This window comes from Pleurodeles waltl, chromosome 7 (assembly GCF_031143425.1).
Source record: "Pleurodeles waltl isolate 20211129_DDA chromosome 7, aPleWal1.hap1.20221129, whole genome shotgun sequence".
NCBI classification, from domain to species: Eukaryota; Metazoa; Chordata; class Amphibia; order Caudata; family Salamandridae; genus Pleurodeles; species Pleurodeles waltl.
Genome location: NC_090446.1, coordinates 694,609,800 through 694,630,056, shown reverse-complemented (window position 1 = coordinate 694,630,056; position 20,257 = coordinate 694,609,800). Strand labels below are relative to the sequence as shown.

General features: G+C 42.9%; 1 protein-coding gene across 2 annotated transcripts in view; it reads left to right on the top strand.

Moving 5' to 3' along the window:
- Nucleotides 1–20,257, top strand: part of ARHGAP26 (Rho GTPase activating protein 26) — a 1,945,875-nt gene that overhangs the window by 1,043,693 nt on the left and 881,925 nt on the right. For both annotated transcript variants that reach the window (XM_069244698.1, XM_069244699.1), the window contains exon 13: nt 17,925–17,990. In XM_069244698.1, the coding sequence (XP_069100799.1) occupies nt 17,925–17,990 (66 nt within the window). The remainder of the gene's footprint in view (nt 1–17,924; nt 17,991–20,257) is intronic.

The window sequence follows — 20,257 nt, the reverse complement described above, 5'->3', positions numbered from 1 at the left end:
AAGTGTTTCCTGGCATCCACATGGGACCAATTAGCTGCAGGGAAGGGTGGTGCTGACAAGTGCAGGCTACAACTTTGATCAAACAGTACAACAACCAAACTCTGGAAATACCATAGTGAGCAGAGATGCAGTGGCATTCTGCCCAAGCCTGTGAAGTTTGTGTACCAGCATGCAATACCTTGTGGCTTTCATTGAAAGCGGTGCATGGATCCCTGAAGCGTTGCAACTATACCAGTCCCTGGACCTCCCGCCACCCATGCATGGGAGACCATGGGGCAACAGAGCGAGCCGCGAGGGTGCCCTCGTTTCCAGCAGAGCCATCAGCCAGCTCACTGTCTGTCATTGTTGTGGGGTCCCCCATGCTGGAAACCAGGAATACAGGTATAAGTTGCAGAGTATGTGGGGGAACAGCAGCGTATTTCGGCATCTCGTACCACCAGTTGACTAGTCCCATGGATCCTGAGAAGAGAAAATAACAGGGTTAGGCACTGTGACAAAGCCTGATATGCAAGTTTGTGTGTAGGCTGCAAGCGAAAACTCAGTCAAAGGATATTGTCCATGGTTTTTCTGAGTTACTATGTGTGGTGTGCCAAACTTCAAAAGGAGTAGGACGCATGATGTAAGGCCCTCAACACAGGTGAATTTAGGATCAACTTCTTCTGCATCACATGGTGCAACAGGGTCTCCGAATGCCTCTGCCGCTTGCAGCACATTCTTCCTCTCCTGTATTAGCTGTTCCAGGTCAGGGGATTGGGGTGGCTGCAAGGTGCCCCATGCCCACTGTTCTGTGCCTGCCTCCCGCAGATGGTCGTGTGCTGATGGGCAGTGTCTGGGACAAGTGAGGACCTGCGGCATTCCACCCACTCACAGGCCTCTTTGGGGTCAGTGAATAAATGCATACTGGCCGTTCGCTTGGACCCGGAGGCAGGCTGGGAACTGGAGTGAGTACTTGAGGTTAGAATTGCATAGCTTGTGCTTGTCTTTTAGGAAAGTATGCCTTTGCTGCTGAACAGTAAGTGTGTAGTCCGCAAAGATCATCACTCTCATATTGTCTATTACCAGGGTATCTTGCCTCCGGGCTTCACATAGGATGAAGTCCCAGTCTCTATATTGTAAGAGGGCCCTCAAACGCAGGTGGATTTAGTATTGACTTCTTCTGCATCAGATGGTAAAACAGGGTCTCCGAATGCCTCTGCTGCTTCCAGTGCACTCCTCCTCTTCTGTATTAGCTATTCCAAGTCAGGGGGTCCGGGGCAGCTGCGAGGTGACCCATACCTACTGTTCTGTGCATCTGTGCTGGTCTCCCACAGAGGGTCGGGTGCGGAGGAGCACCATCTGGGACAAATGGTGGCATTCCACCTACTCCCAGGCCTCTTTATTGTCTGTGAATAAAGGCATACTGGCCCTTCGCTTGGACCCGGAGGCAGGCTGGGAATTGGAGTGAGTACTTGAGGTTAGAGTACTTGCATAGCTTGCACTTGTCTGTTAGGAAAGTATGCCTTTGCTGCTGAACAGTAAGGTTGTAGTCCGGGAAAATCATCACTCTCATATTGTCTATTTCCAGGGTATCTTGCCTCAGGGCTTCACATAGGATGAAGTCCCAGTCCTCTTTATAATGTAAGAGAGGAGCTACGAATGGTCTAGAAGGGGTGCCCTGGGGGGCACCCTATGTTCTCGCTCAGTCAGTTAAGAAGGATGAAAGGGCGGAGACTGGGATGAAGCTGCAGGACCATGTTTCTAGAAAGGGTATCCTTTCACTCCACACCCTTGGGGACCCCCACTATACGCATGTTGTTCCTGTGTGACTGCCCCTCAGCATCCTCCACTCTGTCTTCTAAAGCACCCTCCTGGTTTTACAGCTCGCATATTTGGGATTGTACCTTGTGCGCTTGTGGTTGAAGAGTTGCTTGGTCTTGCTTCATTGTGTGGACCCTAATGGCAAGTTTGCTGTGGTCATCCCTCAGATGGGTAAGGTCTGTTGCTACTGTATCAGTTTTATTCTGAAGGGATACCCAGCACCTCTCTATAGTCGCCAGGACTATGTCCAGTTGTTTTCCACAGTGGCAGGCTCCATAAGAGGCATCACAGGTTCAGCTATGCATGTGGCTGGGGTTTGAATTTACTGGGGGCGCACCACTGTATATGGGGACCTAGAACCAAGGTGTCATTTCAGCTGCCCTTTTGGTGATGTCGTACACTGGATGAAGGGGATGGCCCTCCGACACTGGGCCTGCTTGTGAGGGTCAGTCGAGCACGACCACCCCCAGGAGTCATGTATTTTGCGGAGGATAGTCCTGAAAGATCAGGAGGCCCAATAGCTATCACCAGGCTAGTATATTCCAGACGCCTTCTGCCGCAGCAATGCAATTCAAAGAAATGTTCATTGTCGGAAAGGGGCCTGTTTGCAGGCACCAACCACCAGGGGTGCGATCCACAGGACTTGTCCAGCTACCCAGTGGGTCCATACAGGTGCATCTCATCTTTGTAGAGGGTGCCGTGATGTGCAAGATATGGCTATCTGCAGTTTAGGGTTCATGCAATGGGCTCAGCGTTCAGGTAGTAGACTGGCATGAAAGTCCGGTCATGAGTGGTCCAGCTTCAGCTGTAGAACATTGTGTTCATGCATGCAGGAAGGTCACCTGAAGCCCATGTGCGTGGGCTCTTGTTTGAAGCAAGACCTCCCTAAGTGGCTCCACTCCATTGCCAGTTTCAATAGCACAGCAATTAGTCAAGCGCCCCGGCAGTCTATTCCAGCCGTACGGTACTCTCGGCCGGGCTTGCTGCAGCACTCCACCAGGGCTCAGTGGGTCTCCAGCAGCATTCGCCTCAGGCGCTCAAGGACACCACAACCATGCCTCAGGCTGGGAGGTCAAGGGCACGAGCCACCTCCTCTCCGGTGGTCGAGGTCGAACTGCAATGCGTCACTTGGCTGGCCCAGTGGCCCCGGCAGCCTCATGTACAGCCCAGCGGACAGGTTGCCTCACCTCTGGTAGTTGGTCCTGCCTTAACACCTGGGCCCCGGCTGCAATCGTCTAAGCGACAGGCCTAGACGGACTGCGGAACGGGTCCACAAGCCTTCCAGAGATTCTGACTTTTGGGCTGTCAAGATAACCGGGGGCTCCTGACTGCTCATTAGGTCTAAGTTGCCGATTGATGACAGCCAGGTTCGGGGATAAACAAAGAATAGCGGGATCAGCTCGTGGAGCTCCACTAGTCAGTATCTGCCATCTTTACTATTGTAGCCACACCCCCCCCCTTTGTCCTCACTTTCCTCATGTGCATGCCATTTGAACCCATGCACAGCAGTCCATTAAGTTTCCTGACTGAAGACTGTGGTTGCAGTGACTTCGGCTCATTACATGAGTGAACTGTGCGTGCTCTCAGTGCAAGTGCCCTACAACACCTTTTTTCCAAAATGGTGCTGAGGACCAAGGCAGCCTTTTTGCCTTATGTTGTCACTGTGTTTTGCGCTGAGCAATCTATCACTCTTCCAGCATTCATTGCCCACCTCAGCCATCAAAAAAGGAGGAAAGACTCCATCGACTGGACCCAAAAGAGCTTTAAGCTTTTATGTTGATCACACCAAGGACCATCAGGTGGATGATCAGCTGTTTGTGAAGTTCTCTGGGGCAAAAAAAGGCAAGGCAGTGCAGAAAAGTATTTTGTCAACATTGATAGTCTGCTACATTAAGATTGGCAATGCACTGGTCACGAAGCAGCCTTCATATGGGTTGAGGATTCATTCTACTTGGGCCAAGGCTGCTACCACTGCTCTGGAACTATAAGCGCGTGTGCTTGACATCTGTTAGGCTGCAGTGTGGACATCAGTGGACATGTTCACAAAGCACTACTGTTTTGACAGCCAAGTTCGAAGAGAAGCGCATTTCTCGCTTTTGGTTCTGCAGGACTTTTGTTACGATACATTTAACAGACCCATCACTTTGGGAGGTACTGCTTTGGTACTTGTTCTAAAGGTGAGGAACCTGTGGTTAGAAGTGTCCATCAGAAGAACAAATTACTTTGGTAATGATCTTTCTGGTGAATACTTTAACTGCAAATTCCTCACCACCCTTCTCGTTCTGTGGAGTAGTCTCTTTATCCAATCTGTAAAGGTTCCAAATTAAAGACCTGCATAATGTCACTTCTGGTTATTGTTGGACTGTGTCCAAGGGTGCAGACAGAGTTCAGAAACTAACATCAACACATTGGAGTTGCATTTATATTTGGCTCCTTAATCGTTTCCGAGATAGAACGCCGACGCATGGCGCCACCTACCGGAACATGGGTCCTGTGCTATTTAAATCTTTCACATGAAGTCTGGGGACTGGAGATTCTCTAAAGGTGAGAATCTGCATTTGAATAGGGTATACACCAGAAAGAGCGTTACTGGTTCATCTCATGTCCTCTTTTTTTGGAAGGCACTACGGAAAAAACTTTTAAGATTGTTCATAAAATCGTAAATGCCTCCTTCTGCCCTTTCAACATTGACTCGCGGATATTATTGGCAAATATAAGAACTCTTTTTTCTCTTCAAATAGCTGACTGGAGGCAGCAATCAGAGTACAAATAAACTGCAGGCAAAGAAATGAGTATGGGGAAAAACCTTTGAGGATTTCAGCAGGTCTCCTTTCTGTGTGTATTATTAACTTGTTTAAATTAAATTTGGAGAGCCCCCAAAAATCTGCAACTGTACAACTTAATTGAGTCTTATATTTCATTAGTGTGAATGCTTTAGATCCCGCTCTCAGGATCCGAGCTGGATGCCTTGGAGCGTCATGATTTGCACAAAATAAATATTTTATTTCGTGCTAATAAATTCTGAAATTTGGCTTGTGCTGTGTGGAGAAAACGGGGTGGATTATTTAAAGGAGGGAGGTCGATGAATGAGCGCCAGTGCTGGTCCCCGAGGGGAGGAAGTCGAGTATTTCGGAGTTTTTACAAGAGTACAAAGAAACCTCTAAAAAGTGTGCTTTAAACCATCTCTTTTGTCAATCTCCTCAAAACTCCTTTCCACATTCATTCTTCGATTATCAAATGCTCTACAAATATAAATATACATTCCAGCTATTAATGGAGAGTGTAATGGCGCCATTTGGTGCGTTCCAACATGTGATGACTTGGGTGGATAAGGGACCTGCCAGAGAGGGAAATTGCACCTTTCATCCAGGATCGCATAATGAGGCCTAAGTGAGCTGCCGGTGCTGGAACCCGCGGGATCCGTATTAGACAGGGTAGGCACCGGACCAGTTTTCTTTCTCACTCACTCAGTATTTAGTCTTACGCATTTCTATTCTACAGCTTCGAATCACCGCGGGAGAAGAAGCATCAATGTTATTCTAACTCGGTGGTGCGGCTTCTATCGACTGTCTGCGGAGGGTGAAGAGCTGAGTGGATCCAGCCGGTTCGAGACTGTACGGCTGCAGGTTACAGGCCCATCTAGGAGCAGAGAGGTTGCCCTTCTGGATTATGGGAATATGTGCTTCAGGGCAGGGGCAAGGAGGGGAGCCACTGGGCGGATTGTGGACAGGCACAACGTTGTTACGTTCTGCGAGTCCACACTCATTGTAGGTGGGTTGTCACACCCATTTTGACAGATACTCCGACTGCCTTAATGTTTAGTTAAGCGTAGAAACGAGTGTGAAAAACAGCCAGCACCGTTCATATTTCGTATTTTTTGCAGCTTTATATAGCAGAACTCGACTCGAAGGTATTGGAGCGCTTTACATGACCATCAGTTACATTACAAAAGGACACTTCATTTTTGATAGGCAGGAAAAATTAGGTGATTTGCCCATAATCACAGGATGTTGAGCCGACCCAGAGACTCGATCTTGGTTTCCCAGCTACATTCTGCCCCATCCTAGGGTAGTAGCTGGACCCTCTCCCAGTGGGAACAAAATATTAGCAGCATATTTGCACCTTGAAACTCACTTCAAGCCTGTCTATTTCTTGCCTACAGACCATGTGCCGGTTTAGCACTACACGCCCGCAAGTAAGAGTGAATTATTAGAAGCGGCGTCTTTTTCTCCACTTAAAAGAAGTTTTTTGTAAAATGGTCCTAAAATCCCTGGACAGATGGCTACTGCTTAATTTGTTAAAAAAACAAACAAAAAAAACAGGGCTTTAAAGTTTTTAATGGATGTCACCACCACTTGCATTAGCAAATACCATGGATGCCTAGATTGTATTCCACTCTGCACCTCTTTCTTCTACCACCATGCATTTCCTGGCTCTTTATCGCACCCTTGCAAATTCTTTTCCATCACTGATTTACTCCCCCTTAGTCAGTGTTTCCTGCTTTTCTCTTCCATTTCCCTTTTCTGTCTTTCTCCCTTTTACTCTGGGTCAGAGTCTGTTGAGTCCTAGTGCCCTCCAGCTACAACCTTCATCACAGTCTTAGCACTGGTGTAAGTAGACCTTTCTGATAGGCTTTTTTGGTAAAATGAAATAGTTCTCAGAACCCATTTCGTTTAATGGACTTAAGCTATCTCTTTCTATGCAGCTTAAACAATTGCCACCCCTCAAGCAACATTGTAACATTGCTTACTATTTAAATGCAACGTGAACTGGAACGTCACAGATATCCCATTTTAAGAAGGTCATAGAAACAGCCTAGCTCAACAGTGGGGGGCCATTGTGAGGCTGATGTACCAAAGAAATGTACAACTGTTATTTGTGAATAACTCAAAGAAATGTATACAATTCTGCGAAAATCACAGTAGTGTGTGTACTGATATCTGTTTGGGAAAATAATGAGCGTGTTAGCTGTGCTCACACAACACAAACACCACAACAGGTCGCAACTTAGAAACAAGATGTCTACTCAAACGTTAACAATAAAACTAATTGAAATGAAACCAAACAATTTCATAATTCTAGGCCATGTCTGTTTTTAAGAGGTTATTTTTTTTTTTAAAGAATATACCTCTGTAACTGTGGGTAATTTGAACGAGAATGTGCCTTCCCAGCCTTGAAGTGTTTGCAAAATGTTTATAAATACTGAAAAGTTGGATCTTGAGTACATGTTTACCCATACCTTCCTCACTCAGAATCTAGGACAGTGAGAGATATGCCCTAATGGTCGATTTTTCATCTTTATAATGCGCTGTGAAATTTCTCTACCCGAATTCTGTATCAGCTTTGGAATTTCAAATTACAAATGGCTTTTTTGTGCATCCGTCTCGTTCTACGTGTATGCAAAAAAACTTTGTGAATCTGGATTAGTGTCTGGAAGCGGTCAACTCTACGTGCAAAGGTTATTACAATGATGGTAAAGGATTGTTATTCGCACTATAGAAAATTAGTTTATTGATCACAGACTGATTCCAAATGGAGGTGTCAAGGCTTGTTGGCGGCACCTACTCACTAAAGGTGCCCCCACCAGTTTTGTACATCAGTTCAGTCAGTGGAGAGGCTAGGGGACACTATGGCTGATAAGGCTGTTCACCACCTCTTTCTTGGAAGCATCTTTCCTGTAGTGAAGGTGTGTGAAATTGTGAAGTTTTTATCCCTCATATCTTTCACGATGTGCTGAGGAATACTTTGCACTTCCCGAATTTACGAAATTTTACAATTTCCTATCTGTGTATGAAAATTTTAACTTTTCTGAAAATGTTGCGGAAGATGAGTTTCCTGAATGAAATTATGTATACACTTGCCTTGATGCTTAGAAAAAATCTTCAGAAGGTAAATTTACTATGCAAAAGTATGAACACACATTCCATCTTGGCTGAGCTTGCTCAGAATAAAAATTACCTTGCAATGCGATGAAAATGAACTCCCGTCGGCGAAGGTGAGCTGGGAAATGTAAAGTTTAAGAAAGGCAAAAATTGCGAAATTGGCTCGGGCCCTGTCCTGTAGGGATTAATGAGCCAAAACACAGCCGAGCCAGGCATCCCAAGCACTGTCATTTTCCCTCCCTTATACAGTTTAAACAAAAATATTTTTATTGATTTATTTTTATCATAACTTTTTATAATTTCAACACAAGAAGTCAAAAGGAAATAAAGTGACTATCCCGCTCCTCTTGAGTTCTTTTTTTGGTTAAAAAAATGTTATTGACGAAGAAAGAGTAATTGAATACAGATTAGGCGTCAAGTACACACAGCGGGGTACAGAGTATATCAGCATGCAATGCCTCTCCTGAGTTCTGAGTAAATTATAGATCTGCACTTCTAGTAACACACACAGTGACTGCTACAACGTATTGCTTGCTTGGGAAATGTTCTTTAAGTGCGACTCAGACCCATCGCTCACCATCTCAGTGGACACAGTGCATTTGCTTACTTATTACTTATTACTTATTCAGCACCTCAAACAACGTCCCCCATTTGCTCTAAACATCCATATCTTGTCCTTCCAGCTTTTGCGTTAGATGTTCCTTGGCACATAGTGTCCATAGTCTGTAATAGCAATGGTCAGTTAGGGGATCTAGCATGTTTCTTCCAGCTATATGCCAATGCCAATTTTGCTGCCCCTGGACATTGTAGTTTTGCGTACTACTCTTGTTAATGTAGACATTTAATTCCGAAGGGTCGAAATCCTAGTGTCATTGCCCGTTGTTCCTTTAGGAAAGGGTAACGCAGGACCTGCGCTATTGTCTTCCTTACCTCCTTCAGAAGGGTTCTACCTTTGGCACTCCCACTATATATGTAATGTCTTGTCACGACCACTACAACCTCTCCAGCATGCTTCACTAGTATTCCAATATATGAATTTCAATCTTACCTGTTTGTAATACCAGCCATACATTACTCTGTAGTGGGTTTCCCCTGTTTAGCATTCAGCAAGCTTATGTGAAAATCTCTTCTAAGAATTTCCCATTGTTTGGTTTATATGCATATCTTAAGATCTCTTTCCCATGTCCAACAAATATGCCCATCTGACCTCCCCTAATGGCCTCACTGTAACCGCCCCTTTTCTCCCCATTTTTTTCGGGGACTCTTTCACAAATGTAGTCTTTACTTGAATACCTGCCTACTTGTTCTCTGGGCCAGATCTGTGCATATCTGAGCCTTTCCTTCTCACCTAGTTAAGGATATAGTTTACACTAAGAGAAAGATTTAATTACCCCTTTAGGGAATATATTGGACAGCATTTTATAGCCACCTCACCTCATTTAGAGAAGTCTTTGTCCCCTACTGCCAGAGTAAAGGATGGGTTAGAGTCAATTGGGGTATATGGTGATGAGGCCGACGTTGGTGCATTCTACTTGCTATTTTATTCCACATATTGAGGGGTTTTGCCAATTGTGCAGTTGTATAAGCATTCACAAGTTCATCTTTTTGACAACCATATTAGGTTCCACGGCTGTCTACCCTTAATTGCACACTCTATTAACACCCATGCAATGCCACTTCATACCTAGATCAGTCCATTATTACTTGCTGCTGCAGGCGCTTCATAATATGTTAAAAAATTGGGTACCACAATTCTCCCCGCACTGGGTCCTGCCTTATTCAACAGGAAATCAATCACTATTTTTTGTAAATGTGTCAAGAAGCCGTCTTTCATTGCAATTGCCAAGGACTGAATAGGGTACATCTGGTGTGGCAGCATTAATTTTAACTATATTTATTCTCCCTGTTCACGATTTTAAGAGGGAGAATCATCCTGTGAAATCTGTTATTTTCTTTATTAGGGGTGGAAAGTTAAAAGCAAACAATGAATTTATTTTAGGGGTGATCCCTGTTCCCAGGTATTTAATGATCCTCTCTGTCGATTTAAGTGGGAGCTTTTCAGATAATTTCCCTGTTTCTTTTTCTCCTAGGGAAAGGTTCAGGAGGTTGAGCTAGTGCTGGGAGGGATCGTCCAGGTGCCCCCAAGATGAGAAACACATCATCTGTATACAGAATAATTTTATGTTATTCTGAGCCAAAGTGAGCTAGGAGCAAAAAGCAGTGGTGACAGAGGGCACCTCTATCTCTTTACTCTTCCTAGTTCAGTCGTCTGAGAGAGCCCTCCATTTAGTGACATTCGGGCCAGTGATGCTTTATAGTGGGCCAAAATCCTACTCGGGTACTTCAGGTACAGTGGTCCCATCCCTACCTGTTTTAGCAGTCTTTAGAAAGGTCTAATTCCTTTGGGTGGGGAGGGATTTCTGATAAGTTAAAATTTTACACCTCTTATATATTTCACCTCAGCGTATAGCCAAATTTATATTTGGCGCTGAAGTGAAATGCAAGAAGTGTGGTATGTGTAACATGGGGATCTTTCATGTTGTATTGGACTATCCTAAAATCTTTCCATATTGGACTAAAGTGTTTGAACTATTAAGTGCAACGGTGAGAACTCCCCTGTTCCTCTTGCCATCCTTGACTCTGCTGGTTGCTACTATCAACATACCCAAAGAGACACAGTACATATTTTGGCTGCAAAGTGTCTCACCCGGACACAATGACTGGATACAAGATATGATTTATTGCTGAAATCTACACTATGGAACTCCAACCTAGGTCTCATCCTAGGATTTTGGGACTCTTCTTACTTATCTGTTACAACATAAAGGGCCATATGTACGAACACATTTTCCCATTGACTCAGAATGGGAAAAACCCTTTGCTACATCTGGCCCAAAGTTTCTGTTGTTCATTCTGTGGGTTGAGAGGCAAGAGGTGAGGTGGATAATGTTAAGGATTAATGTGCAGGATGTATATATATATATATGTATATATATATTGATAACATGGGGAAAATGCTTCAGACCGTGCTCGCTTTCTGTAGTGTACTGCAATTGTTTGGTAAAAAAAAAAAAAAAAAGTCAGAATCCACCCATTCAAAAGCTTTCTCTGCCTCTAGTGATACAAGGAATGCCAGCATCTGTTTTTATTTCTCTATTTTCTCGACCAGGAGGTTTATCCTGTGTATATTACCATGCAGTTATCTACCGGCCAAGAAGCCACTCTGATCCAGTGAAACCAACTCAAACAGGACCTGTTCAATTATCATCAAGATCTTGGAGTATATTTTAGCATATATATATTAGGTAATGTAATTAGTCTGGATGATGTGCAGTGCCTCTTAACCATACCTGATTTCGGGATAAGTGCTATAATTGCCTCCCTCCTAGAGGGAATTATTATCCCTTGTTAGCACAGCTATTGAACAGTCTAGTAAATTTGGGGGCAAGTTTGCTACAAAACGTTTTATAAAATATTCCCAGGAACCCATCTTGTCCTGGTGCCTTATTATGCTTTACATGTTTTATTGCCTTTGTGACTTCCTCTCCGTTAATTGGCGCTTCTAGAATCTCCCTCTGATAACTAGATGCCATAGGATGACGGTGTCAGGAATTGGCAGAGAGTAATTACCCAACTTTCACAGAGCAGAATGATGCTAATCTCCCAGTGCCCCACCAGACCTCTCTTTGCCTCCATATAATAGTAATGAATCTTTAGAAAGAGACTTTAGGGGAAAGTGGATGGGGATTGAGAAGAGAGTGCCTCTGCTTTTCCTTCAGGGTTCTTCTAGTTATTCCTAAATTAATATTAAGCGTATTGGTTGAGGAGGGAATTACTGAGAAAACTGTAAACAAAGTCCAAACACACATATATTATGTATTCAGAAGTATTATCATAGTACTGTTATGAGTTACACAATTCCTCTTCAGTCTGTGTCAATTAATTCTAAAATAAATCAAGACATTGGTATTTGCCTCTCTTCGAGGGTAGTAGAGAGCTTAAACCTTACGTTTTCATTTCTGTTCTGTGGAATTTTTCTTCTCTTAGTCTTTTTTCTTTTCTATTCAGTTAGCAACACCTTTTTTCTGTTTTTTTTTTTCTGAAAAGAATTCAGAGTTACGCAGACTTCACAACAAATAGGAAATAGCCAACTACAACCCGATGCCAGAAACACTGAAAAACTGCAACAAAAAAAGTCCTTATTGAATATGAACTCAAGTAGTGAATATTGGCTTCTTTGTTTATATTTGACTGCGATTTTCCAAATACCTGAATGGTAACTGAGGAAACGCCGTAGAGGAGTATTTCCATGCGACATTGCTAACAGCCTGGTAGAGAGTAGTTTTGAGCAAGAATTTCTTCTGTCTTAACCATGAGAAATGACCTAATGTGTCACAAGGAGGCATTACTCGAAAGTAAACCGCAATGGCTAGGACAGAAGAGTTAGAAAACACAATGGTTTTCCTTTGAAGAAAGCACACACGCAAAGAAGGAACACCACCTGGCAATTACCTCAGTCACGTGCAGCATCTTCAGACTTGCGTGCGTCTTTTGTGTATATTCCTGTTTTCAGGATATCAGGAGTCTCTTGCAAAAACAACTGGTGTGAGGTCATTAAAACATGGCGGCCATCTTGGAATTTCCTTTTTGGCTCAATGCGCTGCAACTAAAGCAGAGTTTTGCAAAGTCGGTCCTGGAGAGCCGGGTCCATGCCAGATTTTTAGCATATCCACATTTAGAATAATGTAGATTTCTGAAACATCTTTTTTCTAAATGTGGATATGCTAAAAATCTGGCATGGACCTGGCTCTCCAGGACCGACTTTGCAGAACCCTGAGCTAAAGAAATCTACACTAGCAATTCATCACTTTCTCTGAAATTTGGGCTTCCAATCAATCAGGCAAGTCATATTAGGCATATCAGAACTGTCTTTTACTTGAAACTTGACAGCCTGTTGCTGCGTTGGTGAGAGATTACTTTTTGTGTACAGATTTTAGTAAAATTTGTGGAACTCTGTAAGTTTATCTTGTTACTCTATTAACATAGCTCTGTGTGGTGTGTAGCTCTTTAGTAAATTTACTTTCAGTTTGCCCATGCAGTAGTCTTGTTTGCATGGTCCCCACCTTATCACCCATCACATACATCAGTTGTGTTAGATGTAGTCCCATTCACTTTGCCGTGTTTGTGCATGCTATATGAAATTGGCTTCTAATTGCCATCAGTATGTGTTTGAGTGTTAGTGTGCGTCATCCTAGTTTGACCTGTCTTAATTATTTTTCCGAATCCATGATTTCTGAGTTCCTTTACTTCTTTTAATGTGCTCAAAGGAAATAATTTCCTTTTTATTGCCGCCTTAAAGGCATCTTATAGCTGTACCTGAGTTAACTCATCCGACTCATTATCCCTAAAATATCCTTCAGTATATTGATCAATTTCCTCCTAAAAAAAAGCAGGTCCCTTCGTAATGATGGGTGTAATCTCCATGGTGGGCATTGGGATGCTGTCTTAAGTGATAGTTTTATATAGATCAAGGCATGATTGGATTGTGAGATTGAACCTATCTTTACTGTAATTGTTTCTGAGGCCAGAAAGTAGTTCACCATAATGTAATGAATATTGTGAGTGATGGACATGAGTGAAATCTGTCTTCAGTGTCTTTGAGATGGAGGTCTCTCCATACATCTTGTAATCCATTTTTTATTGCATGCAGAAAAAGCACCACCCCTTTGTTGCCTCTGTGTGTTCTATCCAATAGGGGTCTAATACTGCTTTAAAGCCCCCCTTAAGGATAATTTCCCACCTCGCAGAATTTCCTAAAAAGGTTTAGGAAAATCATGAGAAAAGTGTCCTGTGCTGCTTTTGGTGCATACATGTTTGCAGTTGTTACTGATTTACCACAAAGTTGTACCCTCAAAATCAAATACCTACCCACTTAAGATTATTTCACATACAAAGAGGATCCCACTTCTGCCACAGAGCGCCTCTCCATTTTGTATAGTGTTAGCTGATGGTGGGATGCTGGCAGTTACTACCTATGTCACATTCTATGTTAGTTGTTCAGTTTCATTTGGGTCTTCCATAACAAAGATTACCTCTGCTTATTCGGTTTTCAATTATGACCACTTCTCTTAGTCGGTGCATTTAGGCCCTTAACATTAAGCAAAATAAGCTTGATTTCCCATTTTCAAATAGGACCATTTGGCTCTTTTCTTAGTTGGGACATTTAGCTCCTTCACATTAAACTAAACAAGCTTAATTCCCCAGTCTTGTCTAGGTGGTTCCTTTCCAGCCTTGTGTCTGATCCTCCAGCTATCTCTTTATGTACTTTGTATATGCTCTGTGGTTATCACTGCATATGTGTACCTCTCAGAAAAACCCTGCCCACCCAACTGTAGAACTGTGTAGTTAACATTAACATCAACATTTGGGCATTATATTTGTCAACCAAGAGGAATGCCTTCTCCACCTTTCCTCTTCAGTAGAGCCCATCTGTACGTTAGTATTGGGAGCGGATGCAGTTGAGTCTGGGGAGGATCTCTCCCTCTTTACTGCCCTTCCCCACCTGGACACTTCTGAAGAACACTCCCTTCTGTCCTGAGCAAGATTCACGCTGACCTCCCACGCCATACCCACAGCACATCACACCTCAGGAAGCTTCACTGGCTCCCCATTCACAAAAGCAACCAATTCAAACTTCTCAGGCACACGTGCAAAGCCCTACACAACATAGGACCAGAATTCCTGAACAGCCACTTAATTTCACCAACCCACCAGACACCTACGCTCTCCCTCACTCTGACCCACATACTTCTCATTTCCGCAAAAGCAAAACTGGAGGTCGTTCATTCTCCTACATCACACCCAAAACATGGAGCGACGTCAATCAACACATCAGAACCTCCGCCTCACTTCTTGGTTTCTGCAAAAGACTGAAGATCCGGTACTTCATATAAGCACCTTGGGCATCACTCATCAGCTCAAAAGTCTGGATACCCTCTTGGGTGATTAGTGTGCTATATAAATCAACATAACCTAACACCTATCTTTAATGGATAATCCCCTGTACTTCGAGTTGTTTATGCATGCTTGATCCATGCCCTATTGAGAGAACTCTGTGAAAGTCGTCCCACTGTTCCTTACCACAAAGCATAATAATTTCACCTTTGTTTCTGGATAGAGTCATAATACCTATTCATTAGTATGATCTGTTCATATCTCCTATTTCTCTTTGGTTTGGGATTTTGCCAGTCCCTTGTTGTGCCCCTTTCTCCTTCTTTTTCTTGTTGGGTCGTCCTGTTGTTGCCTGTCTTGCTCCATGTGCAATATTATTTCAGATTATTCTTTATATTTCAGTTGATGTGTTTTTTGCCTTAAACTCAAAAGCTAAACCGCTAGGGTAATGTAATCTATATTGGAGTTGTTCTTTTCTCAGATGCTTTGTGATGGTTTCAAATTCACCTAGTCTTTGAAATGTGACTTGGGAAATAAAAATACATTTTTGGCATTTGAAGCCTTTTAGAGGTTAACTCCTTCTGCTTTCTCACTGCTTGCTACACATCTTCATTTTCTAAAAAAAAAAAAAAATAGAGATACTTCACAATAATAAATCAAGGGTCATTGGTCCAATTGTGTCTGTCTCAGGCAGACAATGTGGTCTCTATCAATTGTCACTCTTGGATGGAGATCATCCAGTAATGGTGCACAAGAGCCTTGCATAAAAAATTTCATGTTTATACATTCACAGTCCTCTTTGAGCCTCATGAAGTGCAGATTTTTCTGACATGTTCTGTTTTCTAAGTCCTCAGCTCTTAGGAGAGCCTTTTCTGACTTGTCATCGAAGAGTAGGGCCTGCTTCTCAGTGTCCGAGTGAGGCTGTTCCAAGGCCTTTACTTTTGTTTCTATGTCGACCATTATTCTACAGTCACTTGCCTCAGTATCTTGTCTTAACTCTGGCATCTTCCCTCACTTCATACAGACTCCTTTCAATGTCATTCTTGAATTTGTTGCACAGTTCTTGTGTAAAGGTCTGCAGCCAACCCAGCAAATGTGCCTAGGTGAGAGCCATGTTTAGGTCATCTATTATCACTCTGTACCTGATCCCTCAGTCAGATAGCCCCCCGTCAGACTTTGTGCAGATAATTGCTGGTAGATGAGTAGGTCTTTCAGTGATACCAGCGGCCATCTTATGTGTACACTGAAAGTGATAGTGTGCCCATTTAAAAAATATATATTCTCTGTGATAGCTGCACAATTTTTAGCACGTGCTTTATTCTGCACTTAGTTTTTTAAGTGCAGTTCTCAAAAATAGAGGCTAGCTCTCCTTGCCTCCTTTGTATTGAGACCTGTTGAAATTTGCATTTTGCAGTGTAGATGTGTTGCAGTGCATGAATTCCCTTCGCTCAGATTACTTATGTATTGTGTATTTAATTTAGACATTTGGATGTGCTTCATTCAGACATGCAGTGATCTCTCCGTCATACACAGCTCTGATTTCGCACTCAGTTATTCTAAATTGAGGAGACTCATTTGTTTTAACTCCCTACCGGTGTCCATCTTTTAAACCTCCGAATGCTGCCACCTGAACGTCGCCTTTAAGTGCTGCATTCGGATGTCAGGCCCCCTTCTTTACCCGCTTTGCCACGAATCTATCGCTTTCCTCCTCTCTTAATGTGTTGCTTTTCTGATCTCTGAGGTCCATCACAGTCCAGTTCCCATCTTTTCAGCGTTAATCTTGGTCTACAGGTTACAAGGACGGGCTTGCAGCTGCCATGTTGTTAGCTGCCTTGTTGGCCACATGTGTTCTCCTCTGCTGTTCTTTACAGTCACCAGTTGTCCTGCCTGCGCAATGCGGAGCATCTTTGTGTGCTTCGCTGAGCTCCCCAGTAGCGCCTGTATGAGGTGGGTAGGCTTTATTTACTGGCTCAATCTAGTTATAAAAGTCCGCGGAAGCCCACAGGGAGCTGTGGCTCAGTAGGACCAAATGTGGTCCTGTCATGCCGCCGACATGGCCATGCACCACCCCCCTACAGTTTTAAAAGGCAAAATGCACTAAACGCAACACAGACAAGCTCATGAAATCTAAAAAAATAAAAAAAATAAAAAGTTTCTGTTGTGTGCACCTGTATGGAGCTGAGGTAACATGCATGTATTTCATTGAAGACCTGTAACTAGGTTGCAAGCTTTATCGAATGTCATTATTTTTTTTTGGATGAGGGGAAATTCATTTAAGGGCTACCGCTGAGGTGCTGACCCGCTCCCTCTATACTGTCAAGCGGACTGCAGAAATATTAACATTAAAAGAACCTCCTGTCTCCCTGTAGGCTTTTTTGATTCAGGGAAGATGTTGCCATTTTAGGCATAATTGTATTGCATTAACATTGGATACGTTTATTTATTGAAGATAGTGTACTAAGTAGACAGTGAAATAATTGAGCCCAAAACGTTATTCTTTGGTTAAAGGGACAGAGCTGGACATATTTATCCAGTGGCTGAGTAGCACAGTGTGTACCTTGTGTTTAAATCCAAACTTCTCTTCACCAAATGTGATCCAATGCAAAACTGTGTGTGTATTTTTTTTTTTAAACTGTGCCAGATTTTCATGTAATATCGAGTTTAACAGGGTCTTGAATAAATTGTGCATGTTGTGCACTGCATGAAACCCTCACTTGTGCATAGGCTGTTGTACACAGTGCTGCGGAACATGCAACAATAATATTAACCATGTACACAGTGCACTAGACTACCTGGCATCTTTTGGGTCACTCAGAGGAATGACGTGTGGGAGGCTGAATTGACGGTTAAGAAGTATTAATTTTAACAGGTGTCAATACATTGATATCATTTAATGTACCAAAGTAAAACATAAGCATTAAAAGAAATAATATAATTTAACACAGTTTTTATCACAATTTTCCATGATGTTTGCCGGTCATTTACATGCCGAATCTTCTGATGGCTTGGCTCTTAAAGCCGTGTCCGACCCTCTGCTCTGACTCGACTGTCCCAATGTATTTGCCACCTTGCCAACCTTCCAATATTATCGAGTTTGCAAAAAGGTGAGATTGTTGCGCTAAATGTGGGAAGAAATCTCCAGGGGGCATTATTTGGAAGGTCAAATGTTCCTTGATCTTTGATGTATTACATTTTCGCGTACTTAAGATTTTATACATTTTATTACTGTGAGTTAGGCATCTTAATGATAGTCTGTGTAACCCGGAAAACCGTTTCTTTTTCTTTTTTCTTTAGCTGCCCAGCTGGACAGCATCGGCTTCAGCATCATCCGGACGTGCATCCAAGCTGTGGAGACGAGAGGTAGGAAGGCCCCGGTGACAGATGGCAGTGGGCTTTGACAGTCTTGTCGAAATGCCAAGAACCACACAGCTGTGTGTATCTGTGTGTATGTTTGCACATCATTGTATCAGACTTTATTTGAAAGCAACATCTGAGGCACTCATTTCAGCTTGCCTTCTTTCTAGCATGCTTATTCCTGATCGCTTTTTTGTAAGCAGACTGAATGTCTATAGCACAAGCACTTTTTTTGCAGCTTTATATAGCGCGAACTCAACCTGAAGGTATTGGAGCGCTTTGCATGATCACCAGTTAAATTGCACTAGGACACATTCATTATTGGTAGGCAGGAGAGATTAAGTGATTTTCCCAGAATCACAGGATGTTGAGCCGACTTCTAGACTCGAACCTGGTTCCCCAGCTCCAAAGTCTGATGCTGTGCCCCTTACTCGACTGTTGTTGAGTGCACTCTTTCAGGCACTTTTCAAAATAATCATTCCTCCCTTCTGTACCCTCTTTCAAGAAATCATCCTCTGTCAAGCAAGTGCTCTTGGAAGTTTTAACTAGTGCTGCATGTCTTTCTGGTTACTTCAGACTGCTAAAGATGGAGGAAAAAATAATCACTGTGTGTAGTTAGAATTTGTTAAATTGGACAGGACGTTTCCAGTATTCAGTCACGACCTTTTTACTGCAGAGATCCAGCTATGATCAGGTTTCAGGAGTTCTGGGTTAACTTGTTTACTGAAGTGTATATCATTTGGTTCGTTTCTCGAGTTTAGATTCAAGGCCTTCGAAACCAAGGGCCCTGGACTCCTAAGAATATGCATCCATCCTTTAACCATTGGAGAATTTTTGAGTAGTGAGTTGTGCTTTTGATGAATGATGGTTTCTGGTTGGTTAGTAGGCGGGCACTATATGGTGACCACACTTTGTGTCATTCTCTGAGTAGGCTTTCTTGAGTGTGCACGGGACCTTTAACTTATTCCTTGCTTCCACTAGGGGCCAGCCAAGGGTCCTTCAGTGCTGGCTTGATGCGGTTAGATTGGTGGAAGGTCACACATATTCTGGCAGACTCATTTCACAACCTGGTAAGCTTGTTAATGAGGTTCTATGGAAGCATGAGTATATAGCATTGCCACAGTTAAGGTGAGGCATGTTCTTCTTAACTCCACACGTTTATTAAGTGTGGAAGAGGAGGAGATTTGTTTGCATGAAGGACCATGGTATACTGACTCTCTAGACCACTGTGTTAATGCGGAGCACAAAGGAAATCTCTGCAAAAAAAATAATCATCTAGTTCTTGACTTTGGGAGATTGATGGGAGAGTTGAAATTTTTATTGCTCATGCGATGCCAAGAATTCATGTTTAGGCCTCCTTTCACTAGGATTTCGATTTTGACTCCATTCTTAATGAAGTTTTCCTTCTCTTTCCTCCAGTAGAAGATCCAATTGTAGGGTGATGTTAACCTGGATTTTTGTGGTGTTCTCAAATTATGATGGATTTAGTATCCTCGCCATACACTTGAAAGTTCACCTAGCATTGTTCAAAGAGCTGCGCCGAAGGGTTTTGTACGTTTTGAAAATCTCACTAGAAAGCAGTGATCTCCGGCATACATCGGTCACATAAATGTGAAAATGATCCCAAAAACCCGTTTTTATTTTTTGAGTGCCATAGCTGAAAAACGGTTGCCTGTGCCATGGACAGCCCTCCAAGTTTTCCATACTTTTCAGTGAGAATTTGTAGCAGATAACTTCATGGGGGCAGTTGGTGGTGGTGTCAGCCCATTGATGTTATTAGATCTTTAATATGCAGCTGATTCTACTAATAGTGAGTTTCTACTACAAAGCCCTACCACCCGTTTCCTTTTTAAGATCTGTCCCTCAAATGTACAACATTTTATACCATTTTAGTAAAGTACTAAGGGCTATGCCAGTCATTAAACAACCTATCCCTGAGTTCTAGGTCATACATGAAGGTAACAGTCTTTGAGAAGGGAGCACACTTTTAACAAACAGTGTAGCCTTCGGCTGGAGATCTGCAAAGCTATTCGAATATTCCACCCCCTGAGGGTGAATGCTTAATTTAGAAAATGTGCCCCAATCTTCCATCATTTCAATTTCTGTTAGAGAATTTATGGGAAGTAAACCTTTTGCTTTTATGTCACAATATATTCTAATTTATATGTCAAAACCTTCAAACGTCTTCCCTCATGCCACTTTTTTGTAATGTTTATGTTGGGTCTCTAGTATCACACTTTGCTTTTACGGTGTCACTCATTGTATCTCCATCA